The sequence below is a fragment of the Mytilus californianus genome, unplaced genomic scaffold (assembly GCF_021869535.1).
Source record: "Mytilus californianus isolate M0D057914Y unplaced genomic scaffold, xbMytCali1.0.p SCAF_5, whole genome shotgun sequence".
Taxonomy (NCBI): domain Eukaryota; kingdom Metazoa; phylum Mollusca; class Bivalvia; order Mytilida; family Mytilidae; genus Mytilus; species Mytilus californianus.
In genome coordinates this window covers 34869873-34893933 of record NW_026262701.1, presented here as the reverse complement: position 1 = coordinate 34893933, position 24061 = coordinate 34869873, and the positions used below count along the sequence as shown (strand labels likewise).

The following is a 24061-nucleotide window of genomic DNA, read 5'->3' as shown; positions in this document are numbered from 1 at the left end:
AGCAAAGTGCTTTTTTTTCTAATTCTTACTAATTAAAGCATAATAGTTTATTTATGTCTATTTTGGAAAATTTAAAAAAAATATGTTCCAATTTCGGATTGACTTACTAAGACAATGTCTTGGAAGGTTCATTTTACTGAATTATTCTTCTAACCAAATAAATTAACATTAGCGAAATATGAAATTGAGCACTTCCAAAAATATGTTCCAATATTATCAAGAAGCAACTATGGCTAAACAGCACACAAGTATGATAGGCGTTTACAATGGCATGGTTAGAATACAGAATATCTCCTTTTCATATCTGAACATTATCAACTTTTAGTTTTTACGCACGATTAGACCATTAAAGCAATGCAATAGAGATTAAATATCGAAAAATGATGTTATAAGTTAATTTTCCTGACATATCCAGAGTTGTTTTAATAACATTACACTGATATCATGAGAGCAATGAAAAGTTGTAAAAGTGGAAACACAGCATCATAACAAAAAGGATACCAGTCCATGAAACACTACACATAAAAGAGTAAGCAATATGAACCAGTACAGAAACCACAGGGAAAATTAAAAAAAAATAAACCAAAATTTCATCTAGAACGTATGAACGTTATTGTTGAAAATTGATGTTGACCATGAGAGATCAAACGTATATATTTTGTATGGTTGAGTTACTCTCTCAGAGATGTACACTGTTGTCGGCAAATGTGACGCACCTGAGGCTTTGTGTTATTGTTCGTGGTGATTGAATCACCATAAATCACTCTGAATATCCAATGTATGCGAGATATTCCTTCTTTCTTTATTATCAGGGAATGTTATGCCACATGTAATGGTGGATTCACCTTTCAGACTACGTCGGTAGAGTTTCGTACCTGTAATCAGAAAGATGGTTCCTGGTCTGCTGGGAATACCTTTCCTGATTGTATAGGTATGTTAATGAAACTAACACTTATTCATATGAATTTTAATACAATTGTGAGTGATTGAAGTATGAAACAGGCCACTTTGTTGAACCCTCAAGTGTGACCATTACAAACTTGTCTGATAATCAGACTTTCTCCTAAATAGTATTTGGAGAATTGTGTTTTAATGGCAGTTTTTTTTTTATTGTTTCTGTTAAGTGTATTTACAATTTTTATATAAGTTTGTTACGATGTAATTAAATCAAATAAGTTTTCTTCTAAGTCGGCAAGTAAAATAACAATACAACATAAGCTCTGCGTGAGCTTTTAAACCGACAAAAACGATTTAGAACTTGATATATTGTTTAGACCCTGTCTGTTGTTTAACACTATATGTTGCCCTCTTGATGTACATGGTTTTAGGTGGTTTTTGTTATTTCATTGCTGTCTTATTGGTGTATAACCCACATCTCATACAGTTTTAGTTCCGTTTGGTGTACTTTTAAATTGGTGTATGACAAATCATTTTTGAGTATTTAGATTAATTGCTTTTCTTTCCCTCAAGAATATCTTAGAGAAAGATTAATCGAAGAGACATATACTCAAATTTATAGTACAAACTAAAAAAAAAACAAAAAACGTTCACTTTTCAATTTTTAACAACCCCATACCCACCCTCCCTACCCATAATTTTTCATTTTTATTCATCCTGAAGACATGTCCCATCTAAACAAAGTCTGATTGATCTATAACTTACTAGTATATTTTGTTTCTGTTTTGGCACATGTTTCAATATAAACGTCATTAAACTCGATCCAAAAATAGTCACTTAAAAGGAACTGATATTTAAAATATCGTAATAAATTCCGTTAAGAACAAAACTAATCCAAATCAGGTTTCAGCTATTTGAATATTTTAAGAAATTTCATTTTTTTTTTCATCTTGTTTGACTTTGAAACACTGATTTAAAATTTAAATTGTACACATAATATTATTGAGTGCCCTAAGGAATGAGAAACACTTTCTATTTCATAATTTGAAACGAAAAAGTGTATACAAAGTTGTTAATTGATCAACTATGCCGTAATTGACAGCTCAGTGGTGTTTCAAAGGGGGTGGGGCAAAGAGGGCGTACGCCTCCTTTCCATTTGAAAATATATAATGTTTAATCCTCCAATCGTCAAACTTTTTTATGGAACTACGCCTCTATGCCTTTGAAAAATCCTTGATCCGCCCCTAAATTTAAGAGTATGTTTGAACTTTGTAGTATATCTGAGGTAGTTATCCAGATTATAACACAGTAATAACAAAGAGATTTTACCTATGTCATGTGATAACTGTGTAAAATAACATAATTAGGTAATGACATAATAATTAAAGAAATGAATGCTGTATAGAATAATGAAAGAAAAATAATATAGTACAATCATGTTTATGAGCATTTATAGAATAAGTATTATTTTTAAAGATAAAGACAAATGCCCCTAAAATTAAAAGAACATAAAAAATAGAAATTAAGGACCCCAACGTTCAAGACCCTCTTTCATCTCTGGAAATGGTGGTACCTAGTCGGGAATTCGGCTGGCGGTTATTCTTGTGATCTTTAGAATTCCATTGTCCGGTTATGTTTCGTTTGAATTGATCTCCGATACCCGGAGACTGTATGAAACATTTAGTATCTATGCAATATCTAAACGGCAGATATTTGTAGAAACTCTATAGTCGAGTTCAAAATGGATCTTTAATTCAAATTGTATTCTGTTGTGTTAAAAATTGACAGCTTAACTGTGACGTACTACATGAATACTAGGCATTATATTCTCAGATGTTTATATACCCTACTTTTTTTATAACTTTTACAGATGCCTTTCTTGTGAAAAATTGCAGGCCAGTAGCAGCTCCGGCTCATGGAACCGTGTCCTGTTCGTATAATGCTACAGATTTGTAAGTGCGATGTAAATAACAGTAGCCTCATAAAGACTGTTGATTAAAGATACTATCAAATCTACATCTACCCATGATTAAACAAATCCGATAACTGTTGTAGTTGAGAAATCAAAGGTGTTGACCATATAGTTTTTATTATTTTAATAACTGTATGTCAAAATTTTAAGACCCTTATGTCAAGTGTGAATTAAAGTGTAAACTAGACATTGATGCTTACTTTGAATTATTCACATTTGTTGAAGACGACAAATCATATGGTTTTGTTCTTTACAATGAATTGGAGAGATTAGTATTTTGAATCTATCAGATTTCTGCTTCTAATTTCAGAACAGATATGTATATAAAAATAAGCAAATGTGGTATAATTGACAATGGTACCAAATGAAAAGGATGGAAACAACAATAGGTCATCACACGGTCTTCAAGAATGAGCAAATCCCATACAATATAGTCAGCTATAAAATGCACCGGAATGACAAAATGCCAAAGTGAAACAATTCAAATAAGATAACTGAAGGCTTGAAAAAAAAGCAATAAGTAAAAAACAAATATGGCTGACAGCATATTCATGCTATATTAAATGCATTATATATATATATGTATATATGTACGCTTTACTTACTTTTTGAATCACTTTATACGATATTTAATAAATAGATGAAGGATGGAGTATTGCAAGTTTTAGATTTTAGACCTAAACTATTCGAGTTATTATCTTACAGGACTTGTACGGCAACATGCGACACTGGCTACAGTTTCCAAGGTTTACCAGCAAATAGCCAAGTTTTCTTAAAGTGCACCACAACAAATATATGGTCTGATGGTGATAGGTTCCAAGACTGCGCGTGTAAGATGGTATTTCTCTTTGTTAATGACAATCTTATGTGTACATGTACTCAGTATATTATAAATGTCATGCGTCCGATGCGCTTTTCTAAGTTCACCTTAACCAGGGAAACTCGAAGCCACATATTTGAAAAGAAAAACCAAGGATGTATTAGCATAAATTACGAAACTCGCGACAGCTTAATGACAAAAAGGGAGATAACGAAGTACCCAAATCAATCTTAGGTCAATAAAGGATATTGAAAAACACATCAGTGAAATGTTAAAAAAACTTAACATTTTTTTAAATTTAAAGTGTTCTGGTATATATACTGTTTAAATATATAAGTTTTCCACAACAGTGATTGTGGACAGCAAGGGAATTGTGTTGCGTTTTTGTTAGGTGAATACGCTAAATTATTTAAAGTATTCTAAACTGTTTCCTGCCTAGTAACAAATACAAATATGCAATGAAGTAAAAGATGATGTTAAAAAAAACATTTGCTCACTTCATATGCATCGGAATATGTTATGTAATCCATAATCACATTTTATTTAAAGAAAGTAAAACTATATATTTTTGTACGCGATAACGGTGATGGTTTGGAAAAAACTCACTGAAAACTATATACAATGTGTCTAATGCGTTGAAAGAAATCACGTCAACACTGAATGATAAAGGCTTTTGTGTGTATTATTTTACTTTCCGATTAATGTCTCGGAATACATTGTAAGTTGGGAAAATCAGCCAAGATCATTTTTATCTTTCTCCCTTGACATCGGTAAATTACATCAAATAGTAGATTAAAACTTGCTACTTGGTCATATAGATATAGTTATGTCTTTTCTCTCAAAATTGCAGATGGGGGCGGACAAACTGGTACCGGAACTAATGTGAGTCCAAGACCACCAATATTCACAGGTAACATAGCATGAACATAATATCTTAAACAAGATCTTTCATATTGCAATATATTATTTTTATATGTTGAAGCAGCATCAGCACGCATATGCATATAATTAATTTAAATTATATGGCTGTACATTATTATCAATTTTTCCTTTTTAATCGTAGCTGGTCGTGAAAATTTCCAAATAATTAAACATTCATTCATCTATATCATTCCTCATACGAATTTATCTCAGTTTGTATATATATATATTTATACAAATGTTATGTAATCATTCTTACGAGATTTGAGTACAAATAACCTACTGTTGCATCTAATTTATCTCATTGCGTGTATCTGCCAACGTAATTGCACATTATGGCTTGCTGTTAGGATATATACACCGAGCTAAAATTGTGGTATTTTCCTTTTCACCCTTTATGTGTATTTTATGTGTTTGCCTTTTCACTTTTTATGTGTTTGCCTTTTCACCTTTTATGTGTTTGCCTTTTCACCTTTTGTGTGTTTGCATTTTCACTTTTTATGTGTTTGCCTTTTTACTCTTTATGTGTTTTTTAATGTGTTTGCATTTTCAACTTTTATGTGTTTCATGTGTTTGTCTGTTCACCCTCTATGTGTTTGTCTGTTCACCCTCTATGTGTTTGTCATCACCCTCTATGTGTTTGTCATCACCCTTCATGTGTTTGCCTTTTTACCCGTTATGTGTTTGCCTTTAAATCAAAAAATGTTGGACACTTAGAATGTCTTAATGAGTAATTTTTTTCATCAATTGAATTTAATTTTTGGATAAAAAATATTCAAACGATTTTTTTGCTTTGTAGGAAAATGTATTGATCATCTATCAGCTTGTCCAGGAGAAGGTGACTTTACAGCCTGTACTGCTTGTAATCAGTTTGTGACATGCGCACCTAATGGTATTTTCATCACTACCTGTCCTGCGCCTACAGTTTGGGATGATAACAAGAAGAAATGTTCTATGGTATCAGGAACATGCTCATAAACAATGAACTATTAGTAAGAAGTAGTATCATCATAGAAAAATAGTTTAAGCAGAGTGTATAGCTCATTTAGCAATAATTTTTGTCACGTGTCAAGACAAATTTGAAATGATCAAATAAAATCATCAAATCATTTTCTCGTAGTTTTGTTTACAAAATTGTAATCAATTTAATTATCTAAGTTGTAATCTTTGCAAAACTAGAAAGCATTTCAAGGTAAGAAGGTTATATATTCTAGCTTTAGAAATTTCACTGAAAGTGGTATACTCTGTTCTAAAAAAAGCAGCAGCAAGGTTAGAAGAAAGAACGGCTGTCATTATCTTTTCAAAATTCTATGGTCGTCAATATGAATTGGTTGATCGTTCTATCAGTGTCTCGGCATCTCATCTTTTTATGGATAATTGATTCTGTCATAGATCTAACACCATGGCTTCATGTCCCACCGTGAACGAACAGGATAGATAGGTATAGATCCAACATGTTCACTTACGTCTATCTGACATTATTATCAGTTTGGTCATATGCCTTGCTTTGACACATAATTCTGTATTTGAATTAAGATAATCACAATAATTGCAACGAGGCTCAACATTTTTGATGGATGTATAAAATGAAAATAACACTATCAATTTTAAGTGTCCGAAGCGTCTGGATTTATCTTCATCAGGAACGCTCAAAGTCAATAATTTGAAAGCCGGATGGATAAATATCGAACAACGCCAATGAAGAGTTGTACATGTACGACCAAAAAGACCTAGATGTAATAGCCAAATCCGTCTAAGGTCAAATTTTCCTGTGAGAGTTTGATAGAACCTTAGTTTCTTTATAATTTCTGAAATTATCAACGGAGAATGAAAATGACTCATCAAAATTTTGTGCGTCAATCACGCACTTTATAAATCATACAAAATGACCTGCGATTTCTAAAGTTACATGAACATAGTTTTTGAAAATAAAGTCTCATTAGATGAGTCCGACATACGTATTATTAACAGAGGAATTTTTAAAGCTGTTCAGGGAATTTTATGCAATATATGCATCCAGTTCTACAGACAAGAGATGGCAACACTAACAAATATTCATTACTTTTCTTTACTTTCATATAAAGTAAAACGTTCAATGCTTCAAAATAACGACTAAGGACTAACATGGATTGCTTTCCAAAGTGTAAAGTTCTAAAGGCATCAAAATTTCACACCTTAAATTTTGCATATTTAAATAACAACCAAATTTAACAAATGAATAGTTTAAATATGTAAAAATCATCACCATTTCCGAAGCACTCGTTACTAGTTGGGAATTATTCCCAAGATGATAATAGTTTATCAACAGTGGTCATGCTCAGTTAAAATACACCAGTGACGTAAATCTTTTGTTCAAACTGACCATTATTTTTCAGGGATGGAGTTATTTTCTATTGTTTGTCTTCATTCATCCGGACGTTTTGCCCTTTAAATATTTCCATGGGCACTTTCTTAAAAAGTGTTCACCCATGGGAATAATTCTAAAGGACGTAACACGATATTGAATGAAGATGAAATCTTACTAAAACGACTGATACTGGATTTTTTTAAATTGGGATCGTAGTAATACAATGAACACTAAATATCTCATTATTAACAAACAGCTTTTATTTGCGAGTCGTAACTCCATCGTGTAAAATATAGCATTGTATTCACTAAAATTCAACAATATAATCCACAATTTGTTTTCCGATGCAAATCTTGTCTGAATTTTTGTCACGGATAGTATCCAAGTGGGTAAAAACGAATATTTTCCATTGAGTCCCATTCCTCTTCTGTGCATCTACAAGATATCAAATGTGTTAACTGTGTGTGAGTCAGTGAATTTTATTGTAATACTGACTTCATTAACATTATTCAATAATCAGATAATGAAATAAGTGAAAAATATATTTCACATAAAGATTTGATTGTAATTTTACCGTATAAGATATCATTTCCTTGAAATATTTTGATTTTGTACAGCAAAAATCGTTTGTTGCATTTTTAAATATATATAAATTAAAAACACAAAAATTACTCGGATAGTTTCTACAATGATATTGTGGTTTAATAGAATAAATAGCACAAGAAACTGAAATAGTCAAAATGGCGTACTCGGTATATTATTTGATTGTTCGTTATTATACTTTAGATATAGTACTAATGAATAAAATTTGAGGGGGCATGGATAACATTTGAATAAGGCTTGTGTTAAATATTGGACGGGGTTTTTTATTAAATTTTCAACAGAAACGCGTAACATAATCTAATTCATTCACTGTTGTTATATGGCCAGTGGAAAATATAACAGTTATATCGAAAGTGCAAATAAACGGCGAAAATCTTGAAATAAATGTTTAAATGAAATTAAAAGGTGGTTGTCCACTTAAGTTAAATACATACACAACGGAATCCAAAAATGTTTTTAATCATGCGGATTTTTGTTTCTAAAACTATTTTCCTTCCTTTCTGATAATAGGGAAGAATGAAACATACTTCAGTTTGGTTGTATTGCTATTTAAGAAAAAATGCATAAAATATTTGTTCGTTGTAATTAGCAAAGGGAAAGACAAAATGTTGGGTTGTGTATGAAATACTGTTTTCTTTTTCATTTTATTTCATCGAATAAAATGGTTTGAAATATAGAATCACATTTTGTTTTCGATATGACTTAAAATCGAGCGCACCATTATTAGTTAAATAACCTATATTAGAGTGTTACATACCTGGAAATTCATTCTAGTTGTTTCATTTCACTTTTCTCAGACGATTCTACATCCAATATTTATCAAACGAAAAACACACATAATCTATTAACATATATGCATAAATACTAGGGTTTTTTTTACTCTCCCGAAATACCACTTAAAGACACAAATAAATATCCTTTCAATCCCACTACAAGAAAGACGTGCGTATCCAATGACTTTAAACATAAATCTGTATGAACTTTATTCAAGATCTTTTTATAGCAACTATTCTACTGTTCATAAATACTTCGTATAGTGAGTAGATGGTCAGCTTGATCTTAATTTTGTTGCCTGCGGATTCTTGGGTACAGCACGGGGAAAATGAAAGGAAAACCATTACAAAATTAAATAAAATTCTTTAAAATGTTATAATCTGAAGATTCATTTTTAATATTTAAGGTGTATTTGAAGTTAGCGAAAGTCCAAATAACTGTCCATTCCTGGAAAAAAATGGGCGTCGGCCCTACGGGCCTCCGCTCCATTATTTCCCAGGAATGGACAGTTATTTGGACTTTCTCTATAACTTTAAGTAAATAAAAATGATGACTTAACCCATCGAAGCACTTGCTGCTACCTCATTGATATCTCATCATGTTCAGAACTATTTCTTGATGATATCATTGGGACAAAACATCGAAGCACTTACTAGAATGTACTTCCAGGATATATCCTCGAGACTAATACTCCATCAGCATGGAAGCACTTATCATAATGTACTTCCGGGTTGCTATAATTGCGACTAATACTCCATTAGCACCGACGCATTTACTACAAGATACTTCCGGGTGATATCATCGAGAGTAATACTCAATCAGCATCGTCGCACTTACTAGAATTAACTTCCAGGATGATATCCTCGAAACTTATTCTCAACCAGCCGCATGGAAACACTTACTACAATGTACTTCCGGGATCCCATCATCGAGACTTATACTCTATCAGGAAGCATTTACTACAATGTACTTTCAGGATGATATCCTAGAGAGTAATACTCCATCAGCATGGAAGCACTTATCACAATGTACTTCCGGGTTGCTATCATTGCGACTAATACTCCATTAGCACCGACACATTTCTTACAAGATACTTCCGGGTGATATCATCGAGAGTAATACTCAGTCAGTATCGTCGCACTTACTAGAATTAACTTCCAGGATGATATCCTCGAAACTTATACTCAACCAGCCGCATGGAAACACTTACTACAATGTACTTCCGGGATCCCATCATCGAGACTTATACTCTATCAGGAAGCATTTACTACAATGTACTTTCAGGATGATATCTTAGAGAGTAATACTCCATTAGCATGGAAGCACTTATTACAGTGTACTTTCAGGATGCTATTCTCAAAAATAATACTCAATCAGGATGGAAGCACATACTACAGTGTACTTTCAGGATGATATCCTCGAGACTAATGCTCCGTAAGCACGGAAGCACTTGCCAGAATGTACTTCCAGGATGATATCCTTGAGACTAATACTCCACCAGAAGCATGAAAACACTTACTACATTTACTTTCATGGTGATATAATCGAGAGTAATACTCCAGCAGCATCGAAACACATACTAGAATGTAGTTATAGGATATATCCTTGAGACTAATACTCCACCACCAGCATAGAATTACTTATTATAATTTACTACTGGGTTGCTATCCTCGAGACTTATACTCCATCTGCATGGAAGCACTAATTGCAGCGTACTTTCATGATGATATCCTCGAGACTAATACTCCATCAGCGGCATCGAAGCACTTACTACAATGTACTTTCAGGATGATATCATTGAGACTAATACTCCATCAGATAATGGAAGAACTTACTACATTTAATTTCAGGGTGATATCTTCGAGAGTAAAACTCCATCAATATCGAAGCACTACTAGAATGGACTTCCAAATTGATATTCTTGAGACCAATACTACATCAGCATGGAAGCACTTACTACAATGTACTTTTAGGATATCCTCGAGAGTAATACTCCATTTGCCTCGAAGCACTTATTACAGTGTACTTTCAGGATGATTTCATCGAGACTAATACTCCATAAGCATGGAAGTACTTACTAGAATGTACTTTCAGGGGGATATTCTTGAGACTTATACTCCATCAGCATGGACGCACTTACTACAATGTACTTCCAGGATGCTATTCTCGAGACTAATACTCCATCAGCATCGAAGCACTTACTACAATGTAGTACAAGGATGATATCATCTGGACTTATACTCCAGCAGCAGTGAAGCAATTGTCAGAATGTACTTCCAGGGTGATATTATTGAGAATAATGCTCCATCAACATGGAAGCACTTACTACATTGTACTTCCAGGATGATTTCATCGAGACTTATACTCCATCAGCAGCATCAAATACACTAACAACAATGTACTTTCAGGATGCTATCATCGAGACCTTTACTCCATCAGCAACATCGAAGCACTAACTACTGCTAGTAGTCCACAAGCAGTATCGAATCACGTACTACGTCATTCGTTATATGCAGTGTCGAAGAACTAACTCTATGTACTTGTATGATGATATCCTTAGAACTAGCTGTTCACTAGCAGCGATAGTTCACCAAAATGAAACAATAATGTTCGTAATTTGCTGGGTTTAAAACTGGTCCTGTAAAGAATGATCGAAACCGCCAAATGTCACTTATATTTGTTGGAGGAATTTTTTATTATGTTTATCAATGACAAAGTCATCAGAGAATTGATCAAAATTTTATAATAAATCCTCATGGCAAGTACTAAAGCAATGACTGTTGGACGAAAGAGAGTATATAACCCACGTGCCCAATTATCACCGGTTTAGATATTTCCCTTCAGACTTTGCTGTGAAGATCATTTGTTCACTTGTTTGAACCAGATTATAATATTATAAAACTTCAATAAAAACAGACAATATCATGGCCATAATTAAAATGAATAAAACAACAGTAGATAGAAAACTAAAGACTGAGCAACACGAACCCTATCAAGAACCGGGGGGTAAACTCAAGTGCTCCAGGTGGGTAAGCAGTTCCTGCTCCAAATATATTAAGGAATGAGCGTATATAAATAATATTTATGTTATATGAATTTAAGGCGCAACTACTATATAAGTAAGCCGCCTACCAAAACCAATAACAACAATAAAAACAACATATTTCAAATTAAAATTATTTAAAAAATGAAACAACTAAAACACAAAGTAAGTACTTAATATACACTTGTTATTGGATAAAATATCCTGCCACATTAGAAACTATATAGCACACTTTGAAATATTCCAACATTGCTACAACAACACATACAACTATTATTAGAACTATTTTATATTATTGGAAAGGTTTCAAAACAATTGACAAAATACGCGCTGCTAAAAAACTATTACTAATGAGATGAGTCGGATAGAAATCGACCTTATGCAAATGAATATCAATACATCTTTTATCTTATTACGGGTTGCAAAAAATCTTTATGCAAAGTCTGTAACTGTTTGAAAATTGAGTTCATATAAAAACCCTACAAAACAGTCTTTTATTTCGTATTTGAATGTTCCAAAATAGATAAAATTCTTATACATGTACATGTATACGTGCACTTGCATAAGGTCGATTTCTATCCGACGCAGCTCACTTAAGCTTGTTTAGTATAATAACGTAATTCCGGGATGAAGATAACATGATGAAACAACACATTCTATATATTTTCGTATCTTTCTGACACGTGACAACTGTCTCGCTTTCAAATATGCACATATACTTTATGACAAAGATCTTCCGTATGTTATAGTAATATTTAGTAGTATTTTGATATCCAATATTGACATTTCTTAGTCTCCAAGATTTTGTGTAAACTAACCGTTACCTTACTGAAACACTGTCAACTACTGCAAATAAATTATGGCATTTAATGTATTTAAATCAAAACTATGCTTGTCTGATACGTGTTAATAAATAGATAAAATAAACAATAAAAATCTATCTGCGGATTCCACGGTCGATATATAGGCACGCCTCGGTTAATGGATATGTTTTCAGAATCAGCATGGACACCGCCCTGATTATTTCTTTACTTATTTTAGGTAAGTTTTCATCATCAAAGACTGTTAACATTTAAGGTTTGCAATTTGAAATAAAGTTTGACAATTTATCACTTATATATACCGGATTATAGGAAACCGCCTCACGTCTGACCGCTTGTTGATAATTTTTGGGTCAAAACAAGTGAGAGCAAGATAAACCTTTCGAAAAACTTTAGCAACGAGTATATAAACAAGCTGTAAAAAATGAGAAGAATTATGATACAAACCTAACAGATATTTAAGGGAAACCAGGAAAGTCATTCATTGTATGGAAAAACATATCAAATAAAATTTTAAAGTTTCCGTGTGTGTTTTTTTTTCTTTCAAAGCTTAATAACGTTGTTTTTTCGTTTTTCGTTTTGCTCACCAAGTAATCTCGCCCTATTTCGCACATTAAAGTTCATTTTGAACAAAACAATTTTTGATAGAAAAAATATTGAGAAATTTAAAAAAAAACTGAATAAGATGATTGGTTATCATTTACACGTTTTATGTCGAAATATTTCACTTCTATAAACTACCTGATTAAAAAGATTAGAAAATACATGTTATTATAATAATACTAACAATAACATAATAAAAAATAAATATCATACAGCCACTGCATATTATTGTTCATACATTTCGCATTTAAACAATTCAAACCTGATCTGCCGACATTGAACACTCGAATCAACTGAAAAATTACGACAAACAACGATTGAAAAGTCACTATGTTATGTAAATGAATAACATTTATTAATTCTGCAACAGAACATAACTTTTGCCTTTATCACAATTGACTGTAAATTCTGGCATTTACGTCGATTTCAGGATTTTTTACTACTGAAAATGAGTGTCAAACCAGTCTCTGCAAAGAACCAAATCGTCCTAAAAATGGACAAGTAAACTGTGTCGACAATGGGAGTGGAGTATTGTAAGTTAAAAGTACATGATAAATGTGAATGCGCAAACATGCCTTCTTGGATGTATTGAAATCCTGAGAAATCTTCTTCGATTTTTCTTGCATAAGTTATCGTATTTAATGCATGAACAATAGTGCTTATAATTTTCAAGGGATTGTATCATTCTAATCCTGTCATTCTTCTCATTTCCTTTGTCTGCTTTATATGGACCTTTCATCAACCGTTTTATCTATCTTGGACTAACTGCTCGTTAGTTGCTGGTACTTGGAATCTTTGGGTGATGTACCTTGCAAGCCATCTATCAAGGGGATTGTATCATTTTAATTCTGTCATTCTCCTCTTTACTTATAAAATTGAGAATGGAAATGGGGAATGTATCAAAGAGACAACAACCCGACCATAGAGCAGACAACAGCCGAAGGCCACCAATGGGTCTTCAATGCAGCGAGAAACTCCCTCATCCGGAGACTTTATATTGAATTTTTCTCTTTTTTGAATGACTGTTCTTTAGTTTGTAATAGAATCATGTGCAAAACAGTGTAGCCGAGACCATTGATTGGCGCGCTAAAATATCCCATTGACTGGGTCAGATTAGGTGAACGTTCGTCTGTAACGCCCACAACTCACGACGTATTTATTATAGACATTTAAACTGTGGGGTCACCAAAGGGTTTCAACGCCTAAATAAAATAATTCGAAAAACTAATCAGGAATAACCTTTGTGTTTTGATTTATATTGAATACTTAAACGTTCTTTACTTGTGTTTTTGTTATGTTTTGATAATGAATTTTTATGATATCGCACGTTCTTTCAGCAAAAAAGGATTTAACTGGCTTTAAAAGTTACAATGGATGTGTTGATTATTATCTTTTTTTCGGACGTCAAAGCGATTTAAGAATTGCGGTTGTCCAATTATGTCATCTTTTAAGGGGACGACCATTTGATATTCTGGGGGATGGGGGGGGGGGGGGGGGGGGGGGGGGGGGGCAGGAGGATTTGTTTTGGATCGGTTATTTATTTTTGTAAACTAAGAGGACAGATTATCTATTTTCTGCACTATTGAAGCAAGATTTTTCATTTTCATTAAAGCAAGGGACTGATTATTTATTTTCACAAACTATATTTATAATATTCGAAAACATACAATTTTTAAATTATTTGTTTATTATAAATAATTCATGTATAGTCAAGTCATTATGTACCATTTAATCAGAATTAATTATTATCCTCTGCAGAAATGAATCTTCTATATTCCCCAATGCATATACATGTATTACATACATACACAGTATTAAAGTTTGGTTGTAACTAAGGCTCTTTTAAAGGTATTGGCAAACATGTTTCGCCGAGCGGAGCGAGGCAAAATTTTTTTTTTAAGGGTTTTTGAACCGCTGAAGGCCCAAGAAGCTATAGAACAAATGATGCAAAATCATGCCTTCTGGGTGTTCCCCAGACCCTTTCTTAAACTGAAAATGCAAGTTCTGTTTTAATAATTTTATGACAATATTTTGGTCTCAAAGCAAAATCACGTTATAGATTCAGAATAAGACTTAAGTTTCTAGGAACAACATCAAAAGACAAATATGCATGATAAAGCAAAAATGTAATTCACAAAGTTAAGTCTGTGGCTGCTGTGTTTTTTTAAACTCATGATCAAGTTAATAATAAAATTACTAAATTACAAAATGAATGCAACACTAACAGAATACAGAAGGGCAATCAATGAACAAAAGACAAATAAATAAGAAACATTGATCCCGAAAAATCAGGGGCTACGTCTGAGGGAGAACAGAACTTGCTTCTTGCAAGGCACTCACGGTGAACACAATTTGATATGGAGACAAGCGTTTGGTTTTGAAATTTCCTACATGAGGCATTTGTCGCAATGTAGTTACGGCCCTGATTTAATAAAAGTGAGGTAAGTGTTCCTGAGACAATTAACCTAAAGTTAAATGAAACCAATTTTCTGACATTTCAAGTATATTTAAATAATATTTATATTTTTTTTTTTGGAAAAAAGATGAATTTATGAAGAATCTGGTGCCATCTCATACTTTCGATTAGACCTGCTGAGTTATTTATTTTCAATACATTGCAAGTCAGGTAATTTATTTTCAAACTACCACAGAACAAACCATTTATTTTTGTGATTATCAAGGCTGAGTTATTTATTTTCAAAATCCTCCTGCCCCCCCCCCCCCCCCCCCCCCCCCCAGAATATCAAATGGTCGTCCCCAAACCTTTATCTGGTCATTTTTTTATTTTAGAACGAATGCATGATCAACTTTAAAAAGTGTGCAAACACAAAACATATGGACAAAATATACTTCTTTCCTGTCTTTTTCGTACTTGCAAGTTATTAGACAGTAAAAAGGCTATTTGGATCAAGCCTTGTGAAATTTGCATTTACGTTTTTGAATAGATAAAATGTATAGTTTGATGATCTTTTCTGCTAACTACTATACTTGTGAAAAACTCTTGGCAACAGAAACATATTCAGCTTTTTTTTTAATCGACCCAATTTACATAGTAATGGACGACTTCGTACATTTTATGATCGCAAATAAAATATGTATATAATATACTGTGCACTTTAGTTCGTATATATACTGAGACCCTTTGGCAACCCCCCAGTTTAAATGTTTATAATAAATACGTCGGGAGTTGTGGGCGTTACAGACGAACGTTCACCTAATCTGACCCAGTCAATGGGATATTTCAGCGCGCCAATCAATGGTCTCGGCTACACTGTTTTGCACATGATTCTACTTGCAATCTTTGGATGATTTACCTTGCAACCCACGAGTTGATGATTTTTAGCTTAAGACATTTTGTTTGTCGTCTCCTGGTTGATCGAGCCTTGTTCGAGACCAAACTTGGCTTTCTATTTTCATTGACAGATTAAAGAGCCTTCAAGCAAGAAAAATTTACCTTAAGACATGTTTGCTACTTTAGGCCCCTTGTACCTATAATGCCTGTCACACATTTTTAGAAACATCGTAAGCTTCCAATCGTTTGGGTCTTGGAATTCTTGCTGACAATGAGTTGTTCGGTTGCTGTCTCTTTGACCTATATCCACATTACGTTTTATTCATGTGAATAAAAAGAATTAAAACAAAGTGCGTCAAACACAGCAAAAAAGGAACATTTACTACACGTCAGATTGACTTTTATGCGTGCTGACAAAGCGGAGTAACTCCACATCATCTGTTCTTGAAGCATGTCGCTTTCTGTCAGTAATTTCAAGACAATTCAATATTTTATGGCCATTAGACACTATTAAAAGGTTTGGGATAAACAATCAAATACAGATAATTAAAAACTATATGAACATTTAACATAAAAGTCAATATTAAAAACAGTCTTTAACATGATTTCAATTTGCAAAAAAATATCAATTTGATGATAGAAAAATCGCTCTTCAGCTTTTACATTTGAATGGTGGACTTAACAATATTTGTCATTGAATTACTTATATCACATCCCAATTCACAATCTATTTTCTGAACTATCAATATCATCCTATAAAGCAAAGTGTTTTTTTTTAATTCTTATTAATTTGATATATAATAGTTTGTTTATGTCTATTTGAGGGAATTTAATAAAAAAAAATATGTTCCAATTTCGGATTGACTTACTAAGACAATTTCTTACTGATCTATTCTGAAACACAGCATCACGACAAAAACGATACCAGTCCATAAAATGCATGTACTACACAGAAAATCAAGGATAAGGCGACATGAACTCGTACAAAAACCGCAGGTAAAATAAAAAAAAACATAAACCAAAATTTCATCTAGAACGTATGAACGTTATTGTTGAAAATTGATGTTGACCATGAGAGGTCAAACGTATATATTTGGTATGGTTGAGTTACTCTTTCAGCGATGTACACTGTTGGCGGCAAATGTGACGCACCTGAGGCTTTGTGTTATTGTTCGTGGTGATTGAATCACCATAAACCACTCTGAATATCCCATTTATACGAGATATTCATTCTTTCTTTATCATCAGGGAATGTTATGCCACATGTAATGGTGGATTCACCTTTCAGACTACGTCGGTAGAGTTTCGTACCTGTAATCAGAAAGATGGTTCCTGGTCTGCTGGGAATACCTTTCCTGATTGTATAGGTATGTTAATAACATTAACACTTATTCATATACAATTGTTAGTGATTGAGGTATGATACAGGCCACTTTTTTGGACCTTCGAATTTGGCCATTACAATATGTTATGAATGTATCATAATATGAACTGAACACAAGATAACAGGTAAAAACTGTTTAATTCATCTCAACATATTTTTTCAGTCACTGCAAAAATCGCCGAAGTTATCTTGTTTAGACAAATCTTCAATAATACACAGTTGTGAGCAACCTATCACGCTTACCGGCAAAATAAAATGCTGTCTTGTAAGATATAATAGAGGGGCTGCTCATTTCCCAAATCTCACTTTTCGTAATTTTTTTCCACTTCCCGCTTTTTTCCTTCTTTTTCTTAGGTCCAACTTTTTAAATACTATATTCCACATCCCCATGTTTTTACCACCTGTATCCCACATCCAAACTGTTTCCTCCTTTTTCCCAGATCCCACATTTTTACCCCTATATCCCACATCCCAGGTTTTTTTACCCCCTAAAAGAGGGACGAAAGATACCAGAGGGACAGTCAAACTCATAGATCGAAAACGAACAGACAACGCCATGGCCAAAAATAAAAAAACAAACAGACAAATAATAGTACATATGACACAACGTAGAAAACTAAAGACTAATCAACACGAACCCCACCAAAAACTGGGGGTGATCTCAGGTGCTGCGGACGGATAAGCAGATCCTGCTCCACATGTGGCACCCGTCGTGTTGCTTATGTTATTACAAATCCGGTAAATAGTCTAATTCGGTAGGTCACATTCGTGAAAAGGGAAGGGTATTGTAGTTACGACATAAGTAACATATCCGATATCATCTGTGAAACGGTTATTCCATAACGATCAACCAACTCGTGATGGCGTCCGTAAAATTTACGAAGGGATGATTTCAACTTCACCATTTGGAACTCTTGGTTTAATAGCTTCCTTGTGAGCAGCAATCCTCTATCAAGGAAATCATGATAGGAAATACAAGCCCGGGAATATCGTATCAATTGGGAGATATATACTCCGTATGCAGGCGCTGCTGGAATGTTGCTACATAGAAATGGAAAGTTCACAATTGGGAAGCTGAAATCATATCTTTTGTCGTAAAGTTTTGTTTTCAACCGACCCTCATTGTCAATTTCTAGATGTAAGTCAAGATATGAGGCAAACTTAACTGTATCTGTAGTATCCTTTATCTCTAGTTCGGTGGGATAGATTCGTTCAACATAGTCACCAAATTTGTATTATTTAGTGAGAGAACATCATCTATATAGCGGAACGTAAAGCTAAATCACACATCACAAAAGCGTGTCATTCCCTTTATAATATTACTATAATAATATTTTCTCTAATATACCATTATGAAATGTTTATGACATCGTTGTTATAACAACACAATATTTGCTATTTTTGCCTACTAAAGTGGTCAGATTATATTACCTTATCTAAATCAACAAAACAATCAACGGGAATTTGAAAGTGTTTAAGATTGAAAAGTGGAATGTTAGGGCCAAATAAAGGCAATTAAAATATTTCCTACGTTAACGGAAATACATAAATGGGTTGTTTAAATATGTTTTATTATCCAATTGAATTTTCTTGGTTGAACATGTAGTTGTAATATTTATTATACCTCAGTATGATCTTTCTATATAAAAAAGAATGAAATATTTGTGCTATTTCATTCCACAGACTATTTGCCAGTCAATAGTTTCAAAGACTATTACCCCGGTCAATAGTTTTATAAACATATTTCCCGTACTTTTTCATACTAATTTTTCATTGGACAACAATGACGTCATCGACTATTCTGCTTGGATTTGTGCGCTTGGCAACGTTAAACTCTGAAATATCGTACGTTATAATCTGATGTATCTGTCTTAATTTCAAATTAATATATTACTTACCAGAAGCAATTGAAAAAGAAATCTACGCGACATATTTTAAGAACTAAAACATGTAATGTATGGTGTTGGTCTGTCGTCGTCTTTATACTCTGGGATTGCTTTGGTCACGGTATGGTAAAATATTTTAGCTAATGTTTATTATATGCACGGCAATTTTTACACAAGGATTCCTGGTCTTGATTACAGTATATAGATTATTGACAAATACCACACAGGAAAAAAAACCTGATAGTTCATCTTGTACATGTCTATGTGATCATTTTTTTTTTTTCAAGTGGTGTATGTAGTCTTTTTAGAAAGTTGTTTTGTTCGGTATAATAAAACACTTAATGACGGGTTATGAGGGTAATAGCAAGTTTGTTGTCCCTTTGAAACTAACTATTGCCCTCGGCTTCGCATCGAGCAATAGTTGGTATCTCAGGGACAACAAACTTGCTATTACCCTCATATACCCAGTCAATAGGTGTATATAATGGAATATTTGTATAGGAAATTAAAATTTACAATATAAATTCCCTGAAAGATTATTTGACTTTTAATCAGATATGTTAGACTAAAGACGTTTGCTATTTCTTTTTCAATTCTTGCATGTGACACAAGGATATGGACCATGTGACAATGGATGTTTTATCTGCGTTGTTTTTTAAATCAGTAGCAACGATCGTGACCGTCTTCGGAATAGAGCAATTCAATGTGCATTTAATAGTAAGCTTCCAGTGGCAAAAACTTTAACTATACTATGTCCATGACTAAAACAAGAAACGGATAAAGAAAAAAAGAAAAAGAAAAACACAAATCGGACAGAAATTCTAGTAAATAACACTGTTGCGTCTAGTGCGAATTTCTTGATAGACATTTAGCAAGAATATTCATATTAAAAATTCGGAAAACAGGAAAAATACTTGATGGGCCATTGCCATTCAACCTTCGTTTGTATAAAATTTACATAAAATATAAGCTAAGAATTAATCTAAATGTACGTTAAATATCATTGCCAATGCAGATATGAGACAGTACTGGACAAATGACAATCCCCGGAAAACAAACCATAAAGCAACAGGGTACCCAGCGATGGTACAAGGTTATATGCACCCTTATTTTCTTGCAACTTACCCCCAAAATATACAGAAACTGGATGTACATCTAAATAAATCAGTGGCAATTATTTGGATTTTTTTTTACATTCAAGTGACGTCACTTATAATTAGTTAATTCATTTCATTAATTTATTCATTACAGTATCCGAATATTTTTAATATTTGTTTTTATATGAGCTTATCTCATTTATAGTTCATTTTTTACATCGCGATGACCTTGAGGTCATCCCGATGTATTGCTATCGCCTAGATTTCCATTATGTAAATTAGTTTTGGGTTTGTAATCGATCTATAAACATGATAAATATGCGCACATAAACGAGTGTAAAATAACATTCCTTGTCATTTGATATAAATACATCTCTTCAATGAATACTGATAAAAATATTTTTGTTTACAACATAAATTAATAATGTGAAAATGTTTTGTAGTTAGATATATATATATAAGTAAAAAATCATTGATAATATCAATGCACACGTACCGAAAAATTGTGTTAAAGCATGCGGAAGAATATCTCAAAGAACGTTTTGCGACAGGACCGGTAACTCTGTAATTGTTTTTGCGGGAAAATATGAATGCCTACTCGTATCCAATCTTAGAAAAATCGAATTTTTACAGAAAAGTGTCCACCATGCACTTGCATTGCACTTTTATTAGAACAGTAGAATAGAATTATTTACAAACGGATGCAAATCATATATATATGTAACTTTTATTTTAATATAATATATAACAACAAATCAGTGTATACTGATTTGTATCACTACAATATAATAGTTATTACGGTGAAGTTGAATTTCCTGTCATTTATTCATCATACTCGCACGCACTTGTCTAGAAAAAAAATATATCTCTGTACATTAACCTCAGTTTCAGGTAAAGAGATATGTTGTTTTTTTTCTGAGACAAGTGCTTTTGACCACCCTCAAGAACTTGTGGTCATCCGATGTTCAGTACTTCAGTACTTTGATTACTTCTCTGTTATTTGACAGATTCTGGTTCAAGATGTCGGTCGTTGTCACCACCAAAGAATGGAGTTGTTAGATGCGAATCAGTCAACACACAGCTGTATGTAAAATGCTTTTAAGTTTTTGCAAGATAAAAAAAATCCATTTTTAATATGTTTGTTTCATATGGACTATTCCGGCTTTATTTCTTCTTATTAATAAATAGTTTGAAAGATTCACAGGGTAGACAAGTTCGAAGTCTTAATCCTTAATAGAAAAAAGGTAGAGCTAAAAACACAAGAATCTGTGAATTTCACTTACTCTTTGTTACACTCCTTGTCAAGTTGAAGTTATAAACAGGAAAACATCAAATTTGGGTATTTTTGCATGTACAAATGTATAGAAGTTTGAAGATGTAGAATTGCAATGACATATCCTATCCTGAACAAAAACTGTAATTTTCATAAAGTTCATATACCTCTAATACCACAAGCACAGCTTTTCCTTCTTGAGTACATTATGAAATAAATATATTACATTTATTTCATATCCAATAATTTTGAAAGTGATTCCTTTTGTCAGTTATATCAAGTCTCTAGGTTTTTCTGTTTAATTTCTTTCAATAAAAAAGTAAAGCATATATCATTTCATTTCAATAAAAAGTTAAATATGATATATAATATGTAACATCATTTACACATTCTTGTACAATTACGGCACATATAAGTAAGTCACGCATTGACTGTTTTTCATTCAATTATTTATTTATGTAAGCTTTGTCAATGGGAAGAAATTCCGAAGGAGCAAGGAAAGATTAGAATTACATCATGATTCTGTTGCATAATCAGACATTGTTAACGTAAAGTTTTATAAGCCGAAACCGAGAGTTGCAAATCTTATTGTAATAACTGTGTCAACTGCAAGTCACGTTAATATGTATGAAATGTAAAGATTATAGAAAAATGCGATTACAATAAATGAAATAAATGTTTCAACGTATCAAAGCATTTGACATTTATGTAGATGAAAAGCTTCTTTTACGTCACCATAATAAAACACGATTGCTGACAAATTTTATTCAGATAAGTACTGTAAGAATAAAAAGGATAAACAAAATCGTCTAATAGACATGTTATATAATTTACAGTTTACATGAATATATAATTCATTTCAATGAAATTGTCTACCAAAATCATATTTACGAATTATATAATAACTTATACAATAACCTGCATCGCATTCAGAAGAATGAAGGACTCTTTTTCGTATTGGTGTGATGAAACTAAGAACTTAGGGATCATATGATGTTTTTCACATGTTATCTATATATAAATATTATAGTGTTTACCTTTTCTGGAATAGTACCCTGTTTACTTAACTTAAAACAAGCTGCTTTCTTTAAAAAAAAAGAAAAGCAATACGTGAAGCTAAATGGTCATCAAAAAAATTGTTGTTGATTTTTTTTTTGCTTTTGATTTGAAATAATTGACTGTAAAAAGAATAAGGTAATGATATTAAAACACCTTTATTAAAAATATGTAATTTTGTGTAGATTCTTGTACAAGTCAGTTGAAAGCGATGTTGGATTTTAGTTGTGAATAGAAAAGTGTATATATAAAGCTACTATTTGAAATTATCTTTTAAAGCTTGAATATTTTTTTTTATTACTTGGGAGCGTACATAATTTTTTCTTAATCCTATTGCAAATCCCAGTTTCTGCAAACCTGATGTCTAATGCAAATTGCACAAACCAATCGCAATATAAATTAAAGCCCTCAGTTTGCTTCATAATCTGGATGCATTTCTTGTATCTATCATATCTTCATATTTTGTTTCCTGGATGCCTTCAGTTATTCTTATACTCATTATTGAAGCTGTCTGTACTCATGGTAGATGTTGTATAGATAAATTTAAAGTCCAATTTCCATGTGAAGTGAAACCCTGTGACATGCAACTTATAAGAAGGTTTCGTATATTTTTCTTTAGAGTAACTCACCAGCTTCATTAGGACCTCTTATATACTGACAATTATTTTGGTCTCATAAAACATTTAAAATCTTAAGGATTTCAAGAAGTTACTTAAATTAATCCAAATATTCTACAGGAAAATTTGGTTTTGAAGAATATTTTATTTTCAGTAGCTTTATGAATACCTGAACACACTCTCAAAAGAAAACAATTTATATAAAAATATATGTAGATATATAAAGATACAAGGGTTGAAATGTTTTACGCCAGACGCGAGTTTAGTCAACAAAGACTCACCAGTGACGCTCGAATAAAAAAGTTCAAAAGGCCAAATAAAGAACGAAGTTGAAAGGCAATGAGGACCCAAAATTTCAAAACAAAGGTGTTGTCGAAAACATCTAAGGTAATCTATTCCTGGGGTAGAAAATCTTTAGCATTTCGAAAATGACAAAGTTTATAAAAGGACAGTCACTCAAACAAAAAGGGAAAAGAAATAGCTACAGGCCAGAATACCTTAAGTACTGATGACCATGCTTGAAAGTCATATGTCAAGCTCTGACTTCCGTGTCCTGAATTTAGATAAGAAATGCGAAAATTCACATTCGCGAGTGAAATTAATATTTATGCATGGTTTACTTGTGCAAGAAATAGTAAATAGAAAGCTTACGTAC

The 24061-nt window shown here is 32.6% G+C and overlaps 1 protein-coding gene across 2 annotated transcripts in view; it reads left to right on the top strand.

Moving 5' to 3' along the window:
* LOC127701451 (lactadherin-like) overlaps positions 1-24061 on the top strand; it is a 40523-nt gene that overhangs the window by 3115 nt on the left and 13347 nt on the right. Inside the window, exons 1-4 of one of the 2 annotated variants that reach the window (XM_052205316.1) lie at positions 12336-12418; positions 13232-13334; positions 17342-17460; positions 21468-21543. In XM_052205316.1, the coding sequence (XP_052061276.1) occupies positions 12382-12418; positions 13232-13334; positions 17342-17460; positions 21468-21543 (335 nt within the window). In that variant the 5' untranslated portion in view covers positions 12336-12381. Of the gene's footprint in view, positions 1-12335; positions 12419-13231; positions 13335-17341; positions 17461-21467; positions 21544-24061 lie in introns of those variants that run through there. The other variant, XM_052205315.1, reaches the window with a different exon arrangement.